This window comes from Crinia signifera, chromosome 2 (genome assembly GCF_055691185.1).
Source record: "Crinia signifera chromosome 2, ASM5569118v1, whole genome shotgun sequence".
NCBI lineage: Eukaryota > Metazoa > Chordata > Amphibia > Anura > Myobatrachidae > Crinia > Crinia signifera.
In genome coordinates, this window is record NC_139218.1 from 99,631,663 (window position 1) to 99,658,250 (window position 26,588).

General features: G+C 43.8%; 1 protein-coding gene across 7 annotated transcripts in view; it reads left to right on the forward strand.

Moving 5' to 3' along the window:
* LOC146058800 (uncharacterized) overlaps nt 1–26,588 on the forward strand; it is a 508,052-nt gene that overhangs the window by 31,009 nt on the left and 450,455 nt on the right. For 6 of the 7 annotated variants that reach the window (XM_083171028.1, XM_083171022.1, XM_083171023.1 and 3 more), the window contains exons 4-5: nt 12,074–12,130; nt 22,900–22,960. In XM_083171028.1, the coding sequence (XP_083027154.1) occupies nt 12,074–12,130; nt 22,900–22,960 (118 nt within the window). The remainder of the gene's footprint in view (nt 1–12,073; nt 12,131–22,899; nt 22,961–26,588) is intronic. The other variant, XM_083171024.1, reaches the window with a different exon arrangement.

The window sequence follows — 26,588 nt, forward strand, 5'->3', positions numbered from 1 at the left end:
AAAGTTTAAAAAAAAAACACTTTATTAGCATTTTATTCCCCTTTATCCCTAAATTACTAAACCGGAAGTGATGTCACACGCCAATCCCTTTATATACCAGCCCAGAGAATCGATCAGCCTGCACTCCGACACTGGTGATATTCTGAACTAGTTGCTGTTCCCTGGTAGGTTGCTCATTGAAGGTTTCTCGTATAAATTCTTTTTTCTATATGATCATAGGCGAATCTAGAATTATGGTAATGGGTGGTCCCAGATCTAAACATAATAGAAAGGGCACCTTTGCGCGGCGTAGCCGCGCGTCAAAAAGGGGCGTGGCCTTATGGGAAGGAGGCGTGGTGTCACAGAAAGGGGTGTGGTATTACACTTTAGACCATACACAGTAATGCCCATTGCACATTTTAGCAATTTCCGTAATACCCATTACACATAAAGCCACACGCCGTAATGCCAATTACACATAAGGCCACACACCATAATGCCCATTACACATTGTGCCACACATCATGATGCCCATTACATACTATATAACAAACCGTAATGCTCATTACATATTTGCCACATAAGTGCTGCTTACCTACGTGCTCATTGCTAGGGGGTTCTTGCTTGATGGCACCATAGTACCCATTACACATGATGCCGCACACCATAGTACCCATTACACATGCTGTTGCACACATAATGCCCCTTACACATGATGCCGCACACCATAGAACCCATTACACATGATGCCACACACCATAGTACCCATTACACATGATGCCGCACACCATAGTACCCATTACACATGATGCTGCACACATAATGCCCCTTACACATGATGCTGCACACATAATGTCCCTTACACTTGATGCTGCACACATAATGCCGCTTACACATGATGCTGCACACCATAATGCCCCTTACACATTAAGCCACACATTATGCGTAATGCCCCCACATACCGCCACTTGTAGCGTCCCTTAAGCAATGCCCCCAAAAGTGCCAGTTACTGTAAATTTTTATATGAGCCTTCGCTGCTGCTGCAGGGAGAGATGGTGAGCGGTGCAGCTGCTTCTATGGGGAGAGGAGCAGAGCGCAGCGCAGAGCATGCTCCCACTCCCCTCCTGGTGTCCCCTCTAGCCGAGTGGACATTTGAAGTATGTGCGCGCTGTTGTTGTGCGTGACGTCAGGGGAGCACACCAGGCGCCGGTACCACATGATTAAAGGGGGGGGGCGGGCTGAGGTGAAAGCAGGGAGAAGAATTGGAGCGGAAGCTGCAGGGGTGAGTCATTTACAGCTGGGCAGAGAGCAGGGGGCTGCCCGGCTGTATTCAGAGCACTGCAGGTCACGGCTGTTTGAAATAATACCCCTTTCACAAAAGAAAATGCAGGGATTTACCCAGGAATATGGTCCCAGGATCATGCAGAGACATTCCCAGGCTGACCCCTTATACACCAGCCTAGTCCCTGCATTTTCTGGTGTGAGGGGGAGAGACAACTACTCCCCTCTCCCTAACCCCCTTTAACCAACCAGCTATATCTTCGGAACCAACTGACCTATTTACATGAGACCAGTATCACATTGAAGAACTTTTGAGTTGGTTTCGAATGATTTTGGTCCCGTAAAACTGGGCTGTTTGGTTCCAGAGAAATCTGCCCTCAAAGAACATAAACAGTCATGAAATTACATTTAAGAAATGAAAGAAAAAAAAAATGGTTTAGCCGCAATATCCCTGGAACCAATTAACCCATATGGATCCAGCCTGGTATCAGATTGAAGGCCCAGCGATTTGGGTTCGACTTAGATCAACCTTGAGCTTCAGTGATGCCGAAGGGGGAACTGGCAGCCGTTGAACTGGGTGGGGGTCGGAATTAGCGGGTCCCATGTTATCCTATGGGAAAACGTTCCAGCTTTGCCTGGCAGTATCTCCGGTTCCCAGGGGCCTGTGCACCCCCGGACCACCCCCTAGATTCGCCTATGTATATGATGTGTATATATTTATTGTGAAAAATCATGTTGATGTTCTGATTGAAAGACTGACGTTTGTTGTATCTAGTAATTAGCATTATATGTCTTAAGATAATTATTACTTGGAAAAAATAACCTCACCATTTATTCATTTTAACAAAGTAAATTGATTTGAAGACTATATTATGTAAATTACCCTATATTAAAGGTTTTTAGAATGCAATCACTTATTTGACTGGAATTAATAGGATCTATTACCATTTAGGTTCATTTATACAACATATCAATGTCCTACACTTACATTCTCTCTGTGATTCCATTGGGTATATATACTCCATATAATATTCTTGGGATCCTTTTTGACACATGCTCACCTCCTAACCTCATACCGATTATGGTTTAACATTTTCAGATGTAACTGAACGTCCGCCAAAAGCAGTTTTTCACAACAACAAATTATTCCTAAACCTTATAGTTTGGGTATGTATGAATATGTATTCAGTTTCATCATTTAATTGATGCATGAATGACCACTTTAAAAGTTGTATATGCATTTTTTATTTAGAACTAAACACTCCTGATGAAGTCGTTCTCGACTAAACGAGTTGGGTCTTTCTATTCATCCTGAAACCACCATCCAATGTACATAGTGTCTGATATATTTTGTTTTATGTTATATTTTTATGAAAAACCTGTACCCACGATTATATATAAAGGTGGTTGTACCTTTTAGTGTGCTCTATATTTTTTTTCACATGTTTTTTACCGCACTGTCCTCCACTAACATGGAGATCTTATAGAGCATTGCCGCTACACATAGCGCAAACGAAAGTATATTCCATTGTATTCTTCTATGATTATGGTAAAGAAAATTGTATATGAATGGAAATGGTCAGAGTCCTCAACCTGGGACAATGGAAGTCCATGATACATGTTACAAACAAGTGGCCCAAACAGTGTGTGTAAATAATATGTAAGACCAGTCAGTGGTGTTAAGGCGTAAACAACAAGCATCTATGCAAGGGGGTATTAATCCTCCAAATTCAGACTTCAGTAACAAACAAAAGTATACTGTACAACGAAAAGCACGATTGTTGGTATATAGGTGTAGTAAGTTATACCAATAGTATTGGGTCCTGGACCGACAACCTATGGCACCAGGGCTAATGCCTTTTGGCACCTCAGTTCAGGGACCACTTATGTATAAAATATGTGGGCTCTAACAATTGAAAGAATAATACATTGTTACCATTATTTTAGGTAATAAACGTCTCAGTTGCAGCTCCCCTTATGACTGTATAGACATAACTGGGCAGCACTGGAGTGTTTACACAGTAACTAGGTTAAGTGAGGCATTTAGTTGGGTGTGCAGGCTGTGCTAAGTGGTATGTATGTAGAACTTCTCATTGCATGTGGATCTGTTGCACTGAGGATAGCACTTGTGTAAGTGTGTGGCGTGCGCTGATGCTATACCTTTCAACTGCCCCGATTACAGCAAGACAGTCCCGCTATTCATATACTGTCACTATGTCCCTCTGGCGGGCCGCAGTTTCTCATGGGCTGGGGGAATTTTAGGGGAGCTTTTGGTCACAGCTGCTCTGCACAGCCAAGCAGCAGGTGATCCCTGACTAGATGCTGGGCGGTATCTAAACAGTGCAGAGAGATGATCCTGGGAACTGCCCAGCTGCTCGAAAAGTGCTGGGAACACCCCCAAAATTATAAAAAAGAGGGATGTGGCTATGCCCTCTCAGAAAAAAGCATGACCCATTCAGATGAGACCACACTCCCTTTTCCTAGGCATGTGGGAGTCCTGATATCCAGCATTGAATTGTTGGGAGGTATGTTGTATGTATTTTTGAACAAGTGTATGGATATGTATCACATTGCATATACCAAAAATGCAGCTTCAGGAGCTAGGTGGCTTCAGCTTCCAGAAGACTTGACCAATTTTCTAGGTGGCCGGGATAGCCACATGATTTTCCAGAGCCTTTTCTTCATGGTGGGAGGCTAGCCAAACCTCAAAATATGATCTATGGGGCAGTATAAATGGTGTAATGGTTAGCATTACTGCCTCACAGCGCTGAGGTTATGGGTCAATTCCCACCATGGCCCTAACTGTGCGGAGTTTGTATATTCTCCCCATACTTGCGTGGGTTTCCTCCGGGTACTCCGGTTTTCTTCCACATTCCAAAAATATACTGGTAGGCTAATTGGCTCCCAATAAAAAATGAACCCTAGAATGCCTGTGTGTGTGTGTACATGTGGTAGGGAACATAGATTGTAAGCTCCACTGGGGCAGGGACGGATGTGAATGTTTAACTATACTCTGTAAAGTGCTGTGAAATATGTGTGTGCTATATAAGAAACTGTTACTAATAATAATAATAATCTATTGGAAACACTTGGGGGGAAATTTACTAAAGGAAATTTGTAAAAAATAGGTGTATTTGTATCCAGAAATACACTTATTTTTGACATTTACTATCCCGAAAATATGGCAATTCATATTCGTATTGATGTGCTATCAATACGAATACGAATTGCCGTATTTTCGGGATAGTAAATGTCAAAAATAAGTGTATTTCTGGATACAAATACACCTATTTTTTAAAAATTTCCTTTAGTAAATTTCCCCCTTGGGGTTGAAGTTGAGAATTGCAGATCTAGTGCATGTCATTCAACCATTTCTACCTCCCACAGAAATTTCCTCACCAATAAGACAATATTGAAAACGTTAAAAGAACTCATATTTATTTTAGAAACAATTAATTCAAATGTATGAAATCAAGAAATTCAATTATACAGAAGAGAAAAAAAACTATATAGCTGAGCACACAGTATATCAATAGATATATATGTTTGTGCTAAAGCAATCATAATTACAAAATAATTGACTCAGCAATGTCCTGCACTTGTGACCAGTGCAATGAGCAAGCACAAGCATACAACTTCAATAGCCAGGGTTGCTGGCAAACACACTGAGCAGATCTATGTACGGTGATACAGCAGATTACAGCATGGTGCATAGGCATCATTTATGATGTATCATTGATAATGGCTATACTGTATATCCTTGGACTCTGCCCTTTAATGGGCTACGGTTGCTTACAACTGTGAAAAAATAATTATATTAAGACTATCTTTATTACACTGCTAGAGTGGTTTTGGCCATGTAATCTTTACTAACGTCATTTATCTATGCTCCTTCACTGGTTTTTGTGTTGAACCTTAATGCTTTAATGTTTGCTTCTCTCAGTTTTATCAGTTGTCTGTCCCATTATACTTACATACTGATACATATAGATTGTTTACTTTGGGAAAACTGAGTCTGTGGAATGAATTATCAATGATACATGAGCTTTTTCATACCCAAGAATGTGCAGAGTTCCAATGGACTTCTGAAATAAAGTAAAGATGGTTTCACTATTAGCATAGTAAAAGGTTCCTTGCTAGAGTTTAATATGACTTCTCAATATTCAAGAAGATCAACAAGTATAAGGGGAGAGCAGTATGTCAAATCTGACATACTGTATTGATGCTCTACAATAGAACAACGACGTGAAGCATTGTTACCTTCTCCGCCCACTGCTGTTTCACTCTGCCCCCTACTGTGTCTTACTTAACCCCGCCCCCTCTCTGTTGCTTTGTCCCAATCCCCTGATTCATCTGCCAAATACAAACATCTTTAAAGGGCCAGTTGATTCAGTTGTCAACAAATGCAATTTGGCAGTGTTGTGTCTCTTCTCTATCTATAGTCTCATCTCTTCTCTTTAATGTGACCAATGAATAGTTTAATTTTCATAAATTTCTCTTGTTGACAATTTTATCTCGTGCCACTGTGTATGCATGGTAGATGTGACTGCCCCTCTGTAAAGATGAAATCTCTTCTGTAATGCAAATCCTTTCCACTGTTATCTCCAAATAATCTAAAGATTACCACTAGTAATGCACATGGCAGTTCATAACCTCATCCACATTTACTACAATTTCTTATAATTTATCTACCTGTAAAACAACAGATAAATTAGATGAATAAATCATTTCTAAAAATGATGTACTTCATTATTATGCTAATCACTTAAAAAATATTTGCATCTTCATTCTTTGTTTTAGATGCATCATTTTGTATTTTACCTTGAAGCTCTTTTATTTTTAAGCGTTTTAAAAGCAGTTTGTTTTGTTTAATTCACCTCAGGATCTGCCTATCTACATATCCATTGTTCAAATTATGCAACAAACCATAGTTTTGAATGTCACTGGAAGTTGTTCATACAGGAAGGGAAACCTATGTTTAATGGATCTCTTGCACCTAGTGCATGTGCATGTTCAAGTGCAAATACTAATGATGACATTGCTGTTTATGCGTGCAACCAGTGCATGGGAGAAATTGCTTTCTGATGCGCATCTATATACTTAGGATATATCATTAAATAAATGTTACCTTGTATGGATCAAATCAGTTTGACATGCTCTACCTTATTACTGGTTATTTTTAGACCTTTATACCTAATGCATATGGTACTTACAGACTTTTTTTCAGTGGTGTGTGTCAGGGGTGCTGCTGCTAAGTTTTTTTATGAAGCTGTTGCTCAGCAACCTGGACTGGGTTCTCTGTGTAGCAGTTCACCTGCACTGGATATCTCATTAGCTGGTTACCCTTCATTAGGGATTCTGATCAGCGCCTCCCCACCGGTGATACTTCCTGTTGAGCTCTTAGTGAGTGTTCAGCATTAGCTGCACAAGGTGCAGCTCCTTTGTGCCTTTTCCCAGCCTCAGGTATCCAGTGTTTTTTAGGGGAAACAATAGAGTTAGCTGTTAGAGTAGGGTGCTGTGTCCTTTTCCTTACATTGGTCACAGCTTGGTTTTTGTTATTCCCATTTTCGATTTATCCATCCATAGCCCGGTCATGTGATCTGCATTCTCACCTCTATGCTCCTGGTTACTGTCAGTGACTTGTGTCAGTCCTGAGTCCCTTATTCTGTTTAGTTTTACTCATTTGTTATTTCTGATCATATTGCAACTGCTCCAGGTACTTTATTGCTCTAGTTCTCTGTTCTATCCTGATAGAACAGGGGCTAATCATAACAGTATGGGGTAAGTGACCCTGAGTGGACTGTGCAGGGAGTGATGTAGGTATAGTATTATTGTGGTCTATCCTCACTATACAATGCAATGAATGGGGCGGTGACACCATCAACCCATACGGTATCATCTGCTTGGGAGTTGGTAACAGAGATTTGGGAGTCTCCTGGACATTCCAATAGTGTAAGCAAGCAAATATGTCCTAATGTTTGCTGTTTATTAATCTTTATTAGTCTTTCTAGAATGAAAAATGGAAAATTTTAAAGAATATTGACTGCGCCTGAACACTGCAGCCCTAGATCCAACCCGGGGACTCCTTAAATCCCAGACAATAGCAATATACAAAAATGGGAGATCATAGGTGCTGTGTTCCTCAATAATGGGTCTGGTGTACCAGATACTTGTATAACAGATCCTTGTCTAGCAGTTGACTAAAGGACCCTGATAACTGACCTTAAGTCAGTGCCCTATGTGCACATCAAGGTATCTTTAGTCAGTCTGTTTTCTCATACACCGTTAAGTACGATACAATGATCTGGTCTCCTCAGCGGGGGACTCAAATAGGAAAGGACTTACCGAGGGCTAATGCCCTATGTTCATCAAAAGGTATCTTTTGGTCCAGACGTCACTCAAAACAGGCAATCCAGGTCACGTATAAAGGATTTATTTCCAAGATGCAATGGATACAGATAAAATACTTAAAACATCCAGTAAAAATCCACAGGATACAAAAAGTACAAAAAAGTTGAAAATGGCAAGGAGATTTGGATGTTGTCGGCAAAGATTGGGGCACCCTCCTATCCGGATGGAAGGGATACCACCAAAAAGGGCTTATGGTGTTAAATAGCCAAAATACCTTCAACACTCCAAGGGTCCTCACCTCCCACCAACGCGTTTCGGGCTGTTTAAAATAGCCCTTTTTCAAGGTGTGTGGGCTTAGTGCCCTCTGACTGATATTTATACCAGACAGCATCAACTTTACTAGGGTGATTACTAAAACCCGGATAACGTGCTATCTATGATTAAACAATGTGCGTTGTAAACACTTCAAAAACTTTCTGACATCAATAAAATATGCGTACTCCATACATAAATCACAATCACAGAATAAAATACAATGTACATGATAATACATACATAACAAATACATAACAAATATGTAACTGAATGGTCCGGTTTTCCATGTTTTACTATGCACGGGCGTCCTCATGGTAATCAGCAAGCCAGTGTTTTTTCAGCTGTATGCTCCGTGATAGCTTTGTACGGCTTCCGATTTGCAGGCTCCGTTTTCCGGGTCTCTGACATCAGACCGGAAATGCGTAATACCACTTCCGGTGTTTGGAACGCAGGAAATGGCGGCATTTGGACCGCATAGCCCTTCACTCGCAGCAAAGTTTGCCAGTGTTTGCCAGTGTGCAGAGTTCTTTGTGATCTGACCAACCTATCCATACATTATATGAGGCTTTGCACAAGCCCATATTTGGTGCAAATAATAAGCTTGGAAACAAGCATATTTATGCCAGAGTACATATCTCTAGAGCCTGCAGTTGCATTGACATACCCTTCCTGGACATTGACTACAAGAGAACTCCCTATTACCACCCAGTTCCACCTCTTCATTCACCAGTGTAGATGCTCTTGAAAAATCCGCCATCACCAGCTTGGATTATCAGGACCAGAGTTGCTGAATCTAAAGAGCCTCTGGTTTTCGACACAGGCATTGTCACTCGCAGATAGCAACCAGAAAGCACATAAACACTGGTCTGTAGACAGGAGCCTAATGCTTTGGCAGCATACCATGCACCGGGACAGGTTTGATTTGTCTTCATATATAGTTCAGTGGTTCCGCAACTTTTTTGAATCACGGCACCCTAGAGTATCAGAATATTTTTCAGGGCACCCCTAGGCAAAAAGTTTGTTATAAAAATAATTAAAGTTGTACTTAAATGTCATCCTTAGGTCCAGTTATATGTTGACGAAAACGATTCACTTCTGTTTATCCACATATTTTATAATTGAAAGCCACAAGCACTGATTTTGCCTATTACATTGACATAAATAATTTGAATTGGTTCTGGGCCAACAACCTGAGGCACCCCTGCAAGTGATCCGAGGCACCCCAAGGAGCCTAGGTGCACAGTTTGGGAACCACTGATATAGTTGTTTTTGTTAAGCAATTTTCAGCAGTAAGATGCCCATGCATTTTAATCTGTCAAAAAGCTAATGGTCTGGATGCCTCTGACAAATTGAAGGCTACATTTCCTTTCACTAGCTACAGTATCTACAGGATCTACAAGTGATAAGATACATTAGGGGGAGGTGGGAAAAAAATATTTAAGGGTCCTTAGGGGAAACCTAGGATGATATGACTGTGGAGTGTAGGTAGGGGTATTGGGCTAAGGATGGAAAATTGGGGAAGGCAGGAGAGGTATACTTGGATATGGGGGAGGGGATGGGAGATGACTGAGGGGCAAGATTTAGGCCTTGTAAGATATATGCAAAATTTGGGGTTTATTATAGTAAATGCAAGAAGGGGATAACCTAATTTAGAATATAGTGGGGCATGTGTCCCAAGCAATATGTAGACAGTGCTATCCCAAGCACACATTAGAAGATTCCCATCTCCCTCAATAGTTATAAAGTACTAGTCTAAAGCACTTGGTCATGCCTCTTCCACCTAAGAAAACAGATGATCTTATGCCAAGTTATATACAGTACCTAGCAGTGGTCCATGCAGGGGGGGGGGGGGGGTTTCTGAGTACCCAGAAACCCCCCCACGAGTCTAAGGATCCTAGCCTGAAAGCTGAGGGTCCCCTATTTCCATGGGTACAAGAATTTAAAAAAAATCGGCTCTTGGGAACCGGAGATACAGTATCTGACTTCAAAGCAGTGGTCCCCATCCAAACCTGTGAATTGCTCTTCCCAGTCAGATATTTCAGGTTCTGTCTGACAGAGTTTTTCTGAGGGTATATTCCAAAATCTGGGACTCTCCCCCTTTGAAGTACAATAGTAGCTTGTCTTTATTGTTCCCAGAACCAGAGATATTAGCCTTCCAGCAGCTGGTTACTACTCCAGCACCACACACCTGGTATGTAGTTTTATATACTCGTTGGCAGATTGCTCTGCATCCTGAACTCTGATCCCCTAGTCCCCAGTACCATTTTGTAGGTGGGATTCTCTCGTTTTTAATTCCATGTGCAGTAAAGGGGAAATTAGTGGAAATTACTGATCCAGGCCCTACATGCTGAGCGGTTGATATAATACCCCCTACCACCCTTGGGACATCAAAGCTTCCGCTCATAGCACCCCCCACCCCTACCACTGGAGGATCGGTAGGGGCCCCAATACAGTGTTATTATTATTATTTATATACATTTGGTCTATCTATAATACTTTAACTGACCGGCATGTACTGGGTCACCTAAGTGTCCATCTCCGTGCTTTGCTCCGCCCCTCTCTGGTAACCCTCTTCTGAAAATCCTGCGTTTGCCCCTGCCTGCAGGTATAGTCAGAATGATAAGAGATTACTATATGCTAACGATACCAGTGCAAAAAGGTCAGTAAGGAAGGTCACCCCACTGCAGGGTCAGATTAGCAATGGGACGGAGGGAGCTCCAGGCCTCCCCATAAAAATAGGATAATTATCATGACAGCATAATGATCACCAGCTAGCCATAAAATCATAAGTATTAAAATTGCATTTGTATTTTGCTGCTTTTATTTTCCACAAAAAAATGATGCAATTTTCACACTTTTATATATCTAGGGAGGCACTGAATCTTCTAGTATATGGGTTGTACATACCTACATGGCAGAGGTAGATGCTGTGCAGATGAAGGGAAGTGGTGGAGAGGATGGACGGGCGTGTAGGAACCGGCTGACAGGGCATGCGGGGACTGGCGGATTGGTTGTGCAAGGGCTGGCAGACACAGCGTAGGGGGGGGGGGAAGGGGCATGGTTGTGCAGAAGGGTCTCCAACATTACGCCGCACATCCACACAGCATGTTTACTGTACAGCACCTGAGCTGAATGCTGCTGGTACTCAACACTCCCCAGATGTAAGGAATGAAATGTCCATGCTGAATCCCAGTGGAGCCTCCACTGTCAGCTGCATCTCCACTCTGGAAACTCTTAAAGTTGGGGGTGTGAAAAGTGCCTAAATTGCATGTAAATAGCCCTAGTGTATGGGGGGCCTAGTGATGCACTGTGAGAATGGGCTGGATCTGTGAAAATAGTGCAGGCCAATGTGTGTGTAAGCAGCATGCAGTATCTGCATACCTCCCAACATTTGACTGCAGCGTGGAGGCACAGTTCGGGCGGCAACATTTTGGGGCCTGACCTAGCGGGAAGGGGGCATGGCCTGTACTCGCAATACTGCTGCGAGGCCACACCCCGTTTTCACCACTGTGGGGGCATGCCCAGCAGCTCCATAAGACACTATTCACGGGTGACGGGGAGACTGCCCATGCCGACGCTGACTGCCCGGGCTGGACACGGGAACGTCCCAAAAACTGAAAAGCGGTACAGTTCGGAGGTATGGTATTTGCTCCTTTGCATTGCATTACAGCAGGGGTTGTGTTATTACCATTTTTTCCTTCTGGGCTCAGGGAGCTTCTTCTTGAATGTCAAATCTGAGATTTTCTAGGCACATACTTGAAGGAATGGAATCTGATTACATGCAATCTTTCTTATAATTGCAGGGAGAAATTGCATGTATGTGCTCCCAGCTCTCCATAAATTTGAATATATTGAATTTATGAAATGAGTCTGCTCCATCCCTTGTTCCATATCAATCACCTCTATTGCGTCTGATGATTTTAGACTGCAAGTACTGTATATTACCTTATTTTGCATCTTTTAATTAACTCATATACGTAGACTGAAGAGATCTGGATTTAAATAATAGAGACAAATGCCGGCAACATGTTTCTCATTAGTCTTCCACACAAATTAAAAAATATATAACCTTTTAAATATCACTGAAATATAAAGAGGGGTATTTAAGTTGTTTGGATTAACATGGAACTTCTTTTCTTATTGACAGCGAATGATTCTGAGTTTGGCTGTGGCAGCTTTCTTTGACAGCATAGCTTACATTATGGTAAGATCTCCGCATTTTATTCTCCATTTCTTACAGTATTTATAGGCTTATTTAATAGCTTGAATACAGATGTGTCTTCATGCAGTCATGCCAAACAGCCCCTCTCAGTGGCCCTTATTCTGATTGATGCGGACTTTACCGCGTTCTTACGGATAGCGTCTTTACGGCGTCTGCGCATGCGTGGAGAACGCTACGCGCATGTGCCACGCCTTGACTCGGTACCAGTTCGGACAAAGCCCGTCCAAAACTGGTCACCGCAATCAGTCGGGAAATAGGGGCGTATTATGGGCGTCATGCGGAATGACACATGGGCGTAGTTTCAAAGTGGGCAAAACGGGGCGGAAACATGGGCGGACACGGGGGAGTACACTTATGTTGGGGGGCGTACATTCGGAAACCACTCCGAATGCACGCGAGCAAAAAGGGCTGAAATGTGCGGTGTCCACAAGTGTACTATTGCTTTGCGGACACCACTCGTTCATGCGGTAGGCGAACGTACGCCTAATGACTACAACCATTAACACCTGAACCCAATACAATCTACTCCTTTACTCATTACTCACTAATAGGACGCTTGTCAGTGCTTTAATTGAAACCATTGCTGCTTCAAGGAAACCTTACTCATCAGCCACATATGCTGTACTTCTCAGACACTTAAAAACTGCTAACAATTGACATGACAGAATATTAATACTAGCAATACACATGTGTATTCGACATGTACTCATGAAACCACACATTTTGGGTAAAGTAAACACATTTATTTATATTCATGTCACAGTCAATGCCACTGTCATGCAATGACCATAAAATTAAACATCACAACTATAAACAACATGGCAGGAATGCAGCAAAATAAATAATAATAAAACAAAAATATAATAGCACACAGATGGACTCCAGCACCTCCTATGTGCCACTGCACATGTAGCCAGTGGGAAATGAGGAGGCTGCTGGCCCTTCGACAGCAGGGCAAGCTGCACCTGACCATTCGACAGCAGGGCACCCTACACCTGGCCCTTCTGCAGCAGGCCAACCTGCAGCTGGCTCATATGCACCATCAGCAGACTCATTTGGAACACAACCGGGGACTTCACCAGATAGTACCATGGCCATCACTTCAAGTACAGCTGACAGTAATGCCAGGCACAAGAGGGCAACAGGGGAACCACAAAGGACATATGAAGCAAGGGCTCATCTGGTTCCCCTCAGCACGTGATTGGACACAAGAAGCTGACACACACAGCACAATGGAAGATTTGGGAACACATAACGGTAGAGATTAATGCGGCCACAAGTTCATTTCCGACCACGTTTGGCCTTGGTAGGCTCCTTGGCCTGTGCAGCAGCTCTTCGGGGACGCCCAGATGCTGGGGCAGGTGGAGCAGATGATGTGGAGGGGTTGGCTGGTCTACCCCTCCTGCCAGCAGGGAGTGTTTCCGCTGGTAATGCACCAGAAACGGATGACATTAGGACCCTGTTGCTGGTAACCAGCTCCACCATAAGCTCATTATGGTGGAGGAGGAGATCATTTTGGCGGGTGGCTTGCTCGGCCAGCACCTGAGCACTTGCAGCCATGGCCTGATGTGACTCAGCCATGGCCTGCATGCTCCCAGCGATGGACTGCTGGGTGCTGACCAAGCTCGCCAGGATCTCCTCGGTCCTACGCATCCGTTCTGATGCCAAATCTCCCTGCTGGTTGATGTCCACAAGCACCTGGGCCAAGGCGGCCAAATCGGCTTGGCCCGATGCCTGCTGCTGCACAGGCCTACCTCTGGGGCCAGGTGGCACGGACTCCTCCACCTCCTGAGCAGAGTCCTCACCAAGCGGTGGGGTGTCTGTGGGAAAAGATAAACACAATTAGGAGACATTCTACGATAATTACTTGCACAAGTTTATGGCATGACCAATATTTACCTTCCAGAAAAGACGCAAACACTTCAGCTGGGGCCTCGCTATCCATCGTGCTCACCCCCCTGATCTCCTCAACTGAGATACAGCTCTCCGCCATCTCCTCCAGGGGGGTGAGCTCTAGCCCTGATGGCATGGGGCCGGCCCCAGATGTCTGGCTGTGGTCCCACCGCTTGGTCATCTTCCTCTTCAGGTTGGTTTTGAAGTCCTGCCACCTGCAATGTAAGTTGACATATTAATACATGTCACTCCCAATGTTAGCTGTTGCAGCCATTGCTATGTGCTACATCTTACAACATGTGATTAATGTCCCATATATAATATTACATGCAACTATGATATCAACCGTTACAATACACATTCACAATCACCCTACTCTGACTCTCAAGGAAATAACATGGCAATAATGTATGTGTATCGTAACAACCTCATGTGCCATTTGCAAAATGCATATAAGCATCCATTAAATCATTACTTGGCTATTACTGGGCACATGTATGACAAAACAACTTGCCTCTTCTTCACATGGTCCGTCTCACGAACTTGTGGCGCAACTGCATTAATCTCTGCCGTTATCTGTTCCCAAATCTTCCATCGGCGTGTGTGTGTCAGCTTCTCGGATGGGCACTCTATCCAATCACGTGCTCGGGGAACCAGGATGGCCAGCTCCTGTGCTTCATATGCCTTGTTTTTTTTTGGTGGTTCGGCTGTTGCACTGGCTCGCCCCTTGCTACGTCCCTGGCCACGCCCCCTGGCACCAGTCGCTGCACTTGAAGTGCTGGCCATGGTACTACCTTGTGAAGTCCCCTGTTGTGTTCCAAACAAATCTGCTGATGGTGCAGATGAGCCAGCTGCAGGTTGGGCTGCTGCAGAAGGGCCAGGTGTTGGTTGCTCTGCTGTCGAATGGTCATGTGCAGCTTGGCCTGCTGTAGAAGGGCCAGCAGCCTCCTCATTACCCACTGCCTGCATGTGCAGTGGCACATAGGTGGTGCTGGAGTCCAGCTGGGCAAAAAGTTGCTGGAGCTCTGGGTCTAACTCTGGTTGGGAGCCAGACATGTTAGCAACAACATTGTCACCCTGTAATACACCTTTTTATACTGTTTGAGTATCCTGTTTGGCGGACATCAGCGGCAGCTGCGTTCCGTGCGTGAGCGTACGTCGCTGTTCTTTCGCGCCGCATACGGTGGCGGAAATTCCATTGTGGAAAACCTGGCGAAAGTTCTAAATGAAATACTGGTCACCAATTATAACATTGCATAGAATCTTCGGATACACCTGGGACTATTGCACAATACACATGCTATTTGCTAGCATTACATGACATTTGATTCATGACTACTGGCGTATGATGGCGTTTGATTGCAAGCTAAAAGTAGCCCATTCCCTTAGAGAATCCACGCCACAAGTCAGCCAATACTCATCTCTACTGTTATAGACAACACATGTGAGAGCCCTATAAATAGTGAGTTGCTGGTAGAATCAGTTGTCTCCAGATCACGACTTGTCAGGGTCTAAGGTAAGCTCTTCCATGCTCCTTGTAGATATGATATCCATTCACTATGTAAGTGTATGAAGGTATGCACCATTGCCTCACTGCCTACAGATTGTTGGGCCAGCAAAGTGTGTGTATCATTATTGCAACATGTCACATGTTCAATATTTCACTCACAGGTCTTAAACCTGTGTGGGTTCATCTATTGCAGGACAACATGTCACAGCAATAGATGAAATGTCTCATAGTACATGAAGTTGGCAAAAAATGCTGACACCTTTATCTGTGTGTTTTGGACGGTGTGTATTGAGTTCATATTATTGTGTCATCATTAGAGAGTCAAATGGATCTGCGTGATTACACGGGGCGGCCATCAATTGTACGTATAGAAGGCTACAAATCAGTTTGTAGTGGGATATGGCCATTATGTGCATAGGTGCATCAGTATTTATGTTCATTTCTTTATAGGTTGCAGAAGCTATTCTGCGCTACATGGAGAGGAGGCTAAGGGCACTTGCGGCTCTCCCCACTCGTCGCCCAAGGAGGCCAGGACGTGCTAGAATCTATCGCACACGGGTGACTCTGTTTGCTATGCCCGATGATGAGGTACTTACTAGGTACCGGTTACCCCCAAATGTAATTCTGGATCTGCTCAACCTAATTCAGAGCGATTTGGAACCTCTACACGGGATCACGACAGCAATTCCGCCTCACACACAGCTGCTGGCGGTGTTGCATTTCTGCGCCTCAGGATCGTTCCAACAAGTAGTGGCAGTACTTGCTGGAATATCTCAGCCGGCCTTCTGCCGAATCCTGAGGCGTGTGACGTCGGCCATGTTCAGGCGCAAGGGGCACTTCATGGCCATGACATTTGCCCCCGAGACCCTGGGCAGAAGCCAGCACGCCTTCCAACAAATTGCTGGCTTCCCTAATGTGATAGGGGCTGTGGATGGCACCCATGTACCATTTGTGCCTCCATCTCGAAGTGAGAAGATATATAGGAACCGCAAATTGTTCCACTCACTGAACGTGATGGTGGTATGTGGCCCATCCATGGAAATTCTCGCCTTCAACTCGAAGTTTCCCGGAAGTGCCCATGACTCGCATGTCATCCGACAAACCGGGATATGGCAAAGACTACAAGAGCTGGAAGGCCGTGATGCGTGGGTTCTGGGTGACTCCGGTTACCCATGTACGCCCTGGCTACTTACGCCGTACAGCTACCCAGCACCGGGCCCACAGGAGGCATTCAATGTGGCGCATGTTGCCACCAGGCAAGTGGTGGAGCGCTCAATTGGCCTTTTAAAAGGTCGATTTAGAGTGCTCCACCGCACTGGTGGTGACTTGCAATATGCGCCTGAAATGGTGTCGAGGATCGTGGGCCTGTGTGTATTTTTGCATAACATTGCTGTGCGGCGTGAGATACCCTTTGAGGAGTGGGAGGTACCATCTGAGCCGCAAGATCCGCCCATGCGCCCATCCCGCGCCCCTGAATGCCGGAGGGGATACCAGCTGCGGGACTCTGTGGCGCAAAGATATTTCAGGTACATGTTATTGAGTTGACATAACACACCCATTTTAGTCACAATCACCCCTTCAAATAAGTCCAGTGTGTTAGTTGTCAGTGTTACAAACCGACCATTAGCCAGCCTGCCCTCCTAATGCCAAAGAAATAGGAGATATTTAGCATATGTGTTTGGTTTTGGGGGAAGTTCAATATAGGTGGGAATTATTATACCTTGGACAAGGCATCTAATGTGTTTGTTATATCTTCATTATTGTAGTTGATACTATCCCTGATGACTGGTGAGTACATTGATTTATTCTATAATGTGTAGGGGATTATTTCCTGTGTTGATGTATGATTTGTTTGCATATATATATATATATATATATATATATGATGTTGGAATTTATGCACATGTTTCAACATTTCAAGGAGCATGCAGCCAGGCAGCCAGGCAGGCAGGCAGGCAGGCAGGCAGGCAGGCAGGGCTGCTGTATAATGCTGGTTTCCGGATACCTGCAAGTGTGTGTATGTGTCTTTTACACATAAATGTACGCATACACATATATGCATAGAGTAAGTAATGCTAACTACAGCTATGCGTTGCTAAGCTATAGCACGCGTTGCTTGGCGGAGCGCGGGCTCATTGGATTTGCTAAGTGCATACACACTGTGTTTTATATATATCAGATTTGTTCATTCCCATACATCAACACTACGGTTTTGAAGGCATGCGAATTTGTCACCATTTGTGTTGGCGCAGAGACGCTGTTAATGTAAAAATGAACAATAAAGTTATTAACACAAATAACTGTGATCAACCAATGCCACCACCTGATTGGTTGATATATGCCATTGTCAACATGGCGGAGACACGGAGGGCAGAACCCTTCACGCATGAGGAGCTGCGAGTTCTTGTCTCCGTCATGGAGACAAGGCTGGGCCGTGCGGGGCCCTTCATAACCAACCGCCATAAGCGGAGGGCTTACGCTGCGGCAGGGCGCCGGATTTACGCCCGCACTCGGGTGCGTAGGTCCCTCGGGCAGCTGGAGAGGCGGTGGTCCGACCTCCGCAGGCGCCAGCCCCAGCTGCTGACACAACTAAGGGGCGAAATTGCGGAATGTGAGTATTTTAGCTATGAAATTTCGCACTTACAACATAGCATATATAAGCAATAAAATGTGTCTCATGATAAGTGGGTGTCCATGGGTTTAAAAGTCCATAGACTGTTATGTGTGCTTCTTCCTGGTTAACATGCAGTCATGAGGCTTTTATATGTAATGCCATAGCATTGAGGATTCTGATGCATACAATGTGCCCGATCTAATATGTGTTACACATTGATAAATGCCTGGGTTGTAATGTGGGAACAAATTACTAACCATCACATAATAATTTGAATGACACACTTTGGAGTCCATTAACAGTAAGGAGCTACTTTCCTGCATCGTTTGCCATCATTATCACCCTTCCATGTATGTCTTGTTTTGGATTAATAAATGTGCCCCAATGAGCCAACATTGACCATGATGTTTTTTTCTACCACACAGCACGAGCCCGAGCCCGACAGGCCCGTGAACAGGCGGAGGCAGGCCTGGCCCAGGACGAGGGCCAACACCCCGAGGAGGAGGTGCCGGCAAGGGTGGAGGAGGAGGAAGTTGGCCAGGAGCAAATGGTGGAGGAGGAGGTGGAGGAGGAGTTTGTGGCGGAGGAGGAGGAGTTTGTGGCGGAGGAGGAGGTGTTGGTGGCGGAGGAGGAGGAGGAGGAGGAGGAGGTGGTGGTGGTGGTGGAGGAGGAGTTGGAGGAGGAGGTGGAGGAGGAGGTGGAGGAGGAGGAGGTGGAGGAGGTGGAGGAGGAGGTGGAGGAGGAGTTGCAGGAGGAGGATGTTGTGCCCGAGGAGATGGCAGAGGAGGGGGCTGAGGAGGCCACAGTTGCCCCGGACACCTCCAATTCAGAGGGGGAGGAGGCGTGCCAGGCACCGGAGTCGGCGCAGATCGGTATGTTGACATAATGCATAATTCATGAAGTAGTTGTACTGGTATTTGTTTTTTAGCACTGTTGATTACAAATTTTGGGCCCATACTAATCATATAGACCCCAAAGTGGGTAGCTACAGATACAGGTACGGGTTAGATGGGGTGTCCAAGGCATACCTTTCATCCAGGACACCTCTGAATTACACAGGTTTGTGGGATGGGTTGGAGGTCCATTTTGACTGCCACATAACCGTTGTAGTTAAACTGGATCCTGGAGTAAAGGGATGAGTGGATCATTTGTGGCTTAAATTCACCTGCTGCAAGCGTGGATTATGACCCATCAAATAGTGGAATCTATATTGTTGGTGAATGTTATTTATAAACTCTAGGATGTATGCTATAAATGGAGTATGGCCCGGCCTACCTTGGAATGGAGTCAGAAGTTGCCAGTGTCCCAGGAGCCTCCTCTACCTAAACACCCCCTGTACTTCAGTTTTTTTTTTGCCCGTCACAGAATTGTAGGTTGGTTTAGACAGAATTATGAATTTGAGGATGTGTACTGTGCATTCCTTACATTTGCATAACTCCCATGCCACGAACCATCACTGAACTTATAGACTGAGCAGATTGTGACAAGTTCTTATTGACGGAGCCCATGACCTGCTTGTCATTGGTTAGTCATGGGTGGGTTGTGACTGAGAAGAAACAATATGACTGTTATGTCTTCTGCAGAGTAAAGTGTATAGGCCACAAAATACAGTATGTAGTAAATAACTTAGCATGTATGTATATATGTGTCATATCTATTTATCTATGTGTGTCTCTATCTCTCTACATCATGGGTCCTCAAAGTGCGGCCCTCCAGATGTTGTGAAACTACAAATGCCGCCATGCCTTGCCACAGTTTTAACACTTCCTTATAGCAAAACTGTGGCAAGGCATGCTGGGATTTGTAGTTTCCCAACATCTGGAGGGCCGCAGTTTGAGGACCCATGCTCTACATAGATATATATATATATATATATATACACACATGTCACCTAGCATTTGTGCAATTTATGTCGCAGTATGTGAAATGTATGCAAGAATAACATGACTAATTGTTGCCCCTTTGACATGCCCACAGATGACACCACACCGGCAGATGAGGGTGTGCATGGGGCCCTCCGGCGACTGGAGCACCAGCTGCAGCTGGCGCAAGCACACCTGCAGGACCTGAAGGACCTGCTTCTTTAATTTCTTATTTACTTTTTTTATATTTATGTTAATTGGGTCGTTAATAAAATTCTTTATGCAAGTTCACAGTTGTTGGTTTTATTTGCACTTTAAATAGTATATGTGTAGATTGTTTATAATCTTTTACACAGGGTGTAATACAAAGCATTGCACTTACATTGCTGTAAGGGTTAATGTGTGCAATGCATGTGTTAGGCATGCTTGTAAGGATATATTGGAATCTAATTGATTCCAATTCCAAATAAGCAGTTTTTTATGAGGATAGGTAATTGAATAAGTGGGTCATGTGATGTCTTGCAGAAGATACTTCATAGTGGGTTGTTTGGCGTAAATACTCCGCTTACGTGCGGTAGCACCGCTTGGCTCCCGGTCGGATGCGGTATTCCCGAGCATACTCTGTAATACTCTGTAATACCGTGCCGAATCGGAGTGTTTCTCCCGCACACGCATGGTTTGTATGTCGTCCGTAAACACGCCCTGTTCTTAAAGAGTGAGTCCGTCCGAATGCGGAGGACACGTGGGCGTTTCTACGGACGATGGCCGCATGCGGCAAAACACCGTGGCGTGCGGACCGCTCCGTAAGAATGCGGGAATTTCCGCACAGATCAGAATAAGGGCCAGTGTGCCAGGTCCCGTGAGAATCTGTTAGCGTGGGCATTTTTTGTATGTGTCTTATTTGTTGAAAAATGTGTCTTCATCGCAACACCATCCCAGTAGTCGGGATGTCAGTGTTCAGAATACTGACACCAGCATACCGGCTACTGCCAGGAGACTGGTGCCAGAATTCCGACATCAATGAGGATGCCGGCATTAGAATCCGACTGCCGGGATGTGGGTTAGGGTTAGAGTGGAGAAAGGGGGAGGGATTTAGCTTTAGGCACTGTTGGGGGAGAGGGGGGGTTAGGCTGCGGGAGGTTAGGGTTAGGTTACCGGGAGAGAGGGTTAGGCCTTTAGAAGGGGGGCTTAGAGGCTGCGGGATATGGTGGCTGCGGGATAAGCTGCAGGGAGCGAGAGGGTTATGGGCCCCATACATCAGCAATCACAATTAATGGATTTCCAGATATAGGGATTTTTTTGGCCAGATAAATGGATTTTACAATCTATTTGACTTGCCCACACATTACAGATTTATTTCAGTGATCGGCAGATTTTTACATCTAAAGATTGCATCTTCATATCTGGAAATTGCCCAATCGATTGTCATTTCAGCTGCTCATAATGTAAATAGATGAAGAAGACGAATTGGGAATGCCCACACATATAAAAAAGATCTGCAGATAATACCAGATTATTAAACATGTTTAAAAACCTGATTAAGCAATCGATTGGCGATTTTGATTGGGATTGCCAAAAGGAGCAGCCCACACATCTAAAATTAATTGTGGCAATCATCTCCATATCTGAAAATTGTCACAATTAATTGCTGATGTATGGGGCCCTTTAGGCGGAGCAGGGGGAGGAGGGTAAGTATACTTATCTGACGCCTGTCATCAGTATTCTAAATGCCAGCATCCCAACTGCTGGTGATCCTTATTTATCCTCACAATGTGACAGGGCTAGGATACTCCGGTAGAATGTACTGATTCATTTAAAATATGATATGTGTGTATGTGTGTGTGTGACCGAGTCTCTGAATCTGTATATGAATTGCTACATTGTAGCAGCAGTAGCTTTTTTCCAATACAAGTTCTATTGTGCTCTGCATACAGACGCAGTCACACACAATTGTTTTTGCTTATCAAATTAATCAGCACAGTCTCCTCCTGAGTCCTAGTCACATTGCATTGGAACTAAGATGCATTTGTGGCAAAAAAATGCCAGGAACTCGCAGAGTTGCACGGGACCTAGCGATGCACTCGCGCCAGGTATTTCCTTCAGAGTGGCGTATTGAGGCTAGATGTATGAAGGCACATCAATAGCTGATTATTGTATTATAGCTGCGGTTGTATTACTTGTTAGTGGCGATTAAAACAGCCAAACAAACCAGGGCTGTAGCATGGTAATAATGCACCGTCCCCCAACAGTACTGTCATGGAGAAGGGGTAGGGACTGCAGGGTGGTACTACAAGGTAGCGAAAAAAGATATAACAATATATCAAAAAAGAGTGGCGCTGGTATGGAATGCAGCTGATCGACACTATAGCAGCAGCAATATCTCAGGGAAGTCACTCCCTTACACAAATATAGGAACAGAAGGAGGGGGCGGGGGGGGGGTTGCTGCGCTTAATTGAAAAAATTAGTAGTTGTTTTTGTTTAGAAAAACAACTACTAATTGTTTCAATTAAGCGCAGCAAAAAAAAACCTCTTTAAGTACTACAAGGTGACATCATTGCTCGCACATCCCTAGCTATAGCCTTGTAAATGTGATCTGTTTAATTTATTACATATTATTGCAATCAGTCCACTGAAATAAAGCAGATTTCATTTTATTTTTAAAAGGAAAGACAATTTATTTATTTATTTTGTCTTGTCTTGTCTTGTTATCTTTTCCTTTTACATAACAATTGCAAGTTTATTATTCATTAGCAACACTTAGTAAATACAGCGCATTGCATTTCTTCAGTTATTCTCTAACATTTCGGCATGTTAATAAAAAAAAACAAAAAACATAAAACCCTATTATTCTTATTAACATTTATATTTCCAGAGTGAAGCACTACCAGATGGTGTCCTTTGCAATTTTCAAGCATGGTGGCTAACCTACTTTGGTAAGTTATTTCTTTTTATTAAAGTTATGTTTGTAAAGGGAAGCCAAACACTGAAGATGAAAAAAGCAAGCATATTGCTTTCATCGGAATTCTTTGGTTCTCCATTATATTCGGTACTTGTTTGATATTGAAATTGGTCATTTTTTTTGTCGGTTTCTTTGTACTGAATTATAGAGACAAACATATAATTAAAATAAGCTTGAGCTATAAACTGTGAAGATCATGGGATTTTTTCATAACAAAAAAAGCAGAGGTGACTTACAAAGTTGCTTTAACCTTAAAACAGACTAGAAAGATGTACACAATTTATTTATGTTAAGTGTATGCTAATGAGTTCGTTTTCTCCAGAAACAATATCATTTTTATACAATAAGCATAACATTTAAGTAAGAAAAATAAATGCAAAATTCACCCAGAAGGGTAGTCCAGTATGAAAGTGGATTTCAAGCATGAATATGTTTTTGTACTCAGGTAACTAAAGGTCCATACACACTGGGCGTTTTTGCCCAGCATGTATTGATAACGATTATGGGGAAAATCGATGGGCTGAGAGGCTTTTTTCACCTGTTTCGGTGATTTTCCCCAGGGTGGGTGGCTTTCCATAACGGGACATTATTACCAGCGTCCACATCACCGCTCATCGCTGCCCCGTATGCACTGGGTGGCTTTCAAGCTGAAAGCTGCTCAAAAGAGTAAACTGAGCGGCTTTAGGCTGAAAGTCACCCAGTGTGTATGGGCCTTTAGGGGCATATTTATTAAGCCTGGTGAAGTGATAAAGTGGCTGATGATAACGCACCAGCCAATCGGGTAGATTTATTAAGCTCGGTGAAGTGATAAAGTGTCTGGTTTTTATCACCGGCCAATCAGCTCCTACCTGTCATTTTTCAAACCAAGCCTGTAACTGGTGATAAAGGAAAAGCCACATTATCACTTCACCGAGCTTAATAAATCTACCCCTCAGCCCCTAACTGGCATTTTCCAGACTCAGCTTGTATCTTGACAGTTAGGAGGCAATTTGCTGGTGCGTTATCATGGCCACTTTGTCACTTCACCAGGCTTAATAAATCTACCCCTTAATGATTACAATTTGTGCGCACTGAAATATCAGTCCATCTCCCATAGCTGTGAATGTGCTTTAGCTGGGAGACTAAATGAAATATGCTAATATACACTCCTCTGTTCAGTTTTGGGTTGGACTTCTAGCCTCTCTGGAAATGCACAAGCCGAGCGGACGCAGATTGTACTCAGCCATGTGTGTCTGTGTGTTTTGAGCTGACCACCGGGGACTCTTTAAGACTAGCATGAAAGAGACAAACATTAAAATGTCACTTACTCTTGAACAGACTCTAGCGACAAAATGATGGAAGATTTATAGAACAACATGCAGCTCAAAATGAATTTGAGGGGAAGGAAGAGTGAATGTTAACTAGTGTTCTCATTTGCACATTACAGCCTATGAAGATGCAGACACAGTAGTACATCACGCTGTGCGCAGCAATATATCTGGCATGCAAAGTCATAGTACAGCTGCAAACTATACACTCTAACATGCTATACATCCAAAATGGTAGAATTATGCAGCAGAGTTTCATTACCCAACTGAGGTCTGCAGAGCCAGCAGTGTTTTATAGGCAGACACAGTACATATATTAAACATTGCAGAGCTATTAGTGCTTAACATGGAGACAGATGCTCCCTACAGGTGACCCACCATCTATGAACCAAAATCACCTGAATTACTGCGGATTCCTTTGCTGGAAAGAGCGCCGGAGAGCAGGTGCCCCTGGCTTAAATGTTACTGAAAAACAGTATCTGCATAGAAAAATGTTATTGTGTCAAACACCGCAGTATTTATTATATATTTATTAACAGTCACTCACATCGGGCCCTGCCCAGTGGAGCTTATAACCCATATTCACTATTACAGTCTGTATTCCCTATAACATGTACACACAGTCACTAGAGCGGAAATGTATTAAGCCCGGTGAAGTGATAAAGTGGAAGGTAAGAATGCACCAACAAGTCGGCTCCTAACTGTCAGTTTTCAAACCCAACCTGTAATAGACAGTTAGGAGCTGACTGGCTGTTGCATTATCACCTTCACCAGGCTTAATAAATCTGCCCCTCGGTTTACTTTTTGTCAGAAATGAGTTAATCTACCAGTATGTTTTGGGTGTTGTTCAATAGATCTATAGTAGACAATTAATTGGTTGACCCCATTTGGTCAATTTGCAAACAACACAGTTTTTGTGTGTGTGTGATTTTGTATATTTCACCATATCTGAGCCAAGCTAGTGGAAATGCGTACTCTTGCGGGCTTGGTTCTCTCATTACGCTTTGGGCAAGCATCTCACGGTACTCCCAATTTAGTGCACACACTGGTGTATAATAGGTCCAAGATGTGCAGTGTACATGGGCCCTTGAATCCAGGGAAACACACACACCTCACATTTATTATCCTCTCTTGGCCTGGCGTGGCTGCACAGCTGGAACTATCACTGACAAAATGGCTGCCACAGTTATTTTACATTTATTTGCGCATGCACAATAAGGATGTCCCTGCCTGGACACAAGGCGTGGGCAACATGTTCTCGGAGACCTGCTATTGTGGAGGAGTCCTTTTCAGACAGAACAGGACTAGCTCTAGCTGGAACTCCAAAATTATATAGCAATAGTAATTAAAAGGTATTTAAAAACCGTTCTCCACATATGCATAATTTCCAATAAAATGAATTCTATTCAAACATGAAGTTGAAGTTAAAATAGGAGTGCTTTCTTTTTAAATTGGATATTTTGGTACTTGATTGTAATCATTCCTAGATTATTGCATTCCCCTGAAAACACTGCTGCTCTGGGATGCACACAAAGCTGTATACATTGTGAACAGCCCTAGTGAGATGCTAAGAACAATAAAAACTTGTGGGTGACAGCATTTTGTATTATACAGGAAATCCACATGTCTCATTTGGCTGTGTGCAGTGCTGGCAGGCTCTTATACTGCATTCACAATGTGCAGTATACATGTAAAGCTTTTATTGTTCCAATACAAAAGTATATGATGGACTGTCACCTGTCACCTGTATAGTTTATCAATAAAATCAATGATATGAAAAAAAAATATACTGTAGACTACCAAATAATTTTGTATAAAAGTGTGCAGTATTTAGAGATGAGTTAAACAGTTATATTTTTCTGTCTCAAATCAATATTACGCAAATGTGATAAAACATAAACAATGGCATATATTCAATGCCGTGGGCGAGCGGTGACTGCGAGCAGGACTTTTTGCTTGCAGTCACCGCTCACCCTGTCAGTATTCAACTGACCACCCTCATACGCAAATTCCCCCTCGCTCCGTTTTTTGAGCGAGGGGGAATTTGCAAATGTGCCTCCAAAAACTGCGAGAGCCAAGGCTAATTACAGCGAGTTTGCTGCACTAGCCTTGGCTCTCGCAGTTTAGGGGAATCCTCGCCATTCTGTGACTGCGAGGATTCCCCCGGAACGTTGCATAGTGCGAGCGGCCGGCGCGGGGGTTAAACTGCGAGGATCACTGGTTTTCTGTGATCCTCGCAGTTTAACCCCCTCGCCGGCCGCTCGCACCGGCATTGAATACCTGCCAAGGAATGAT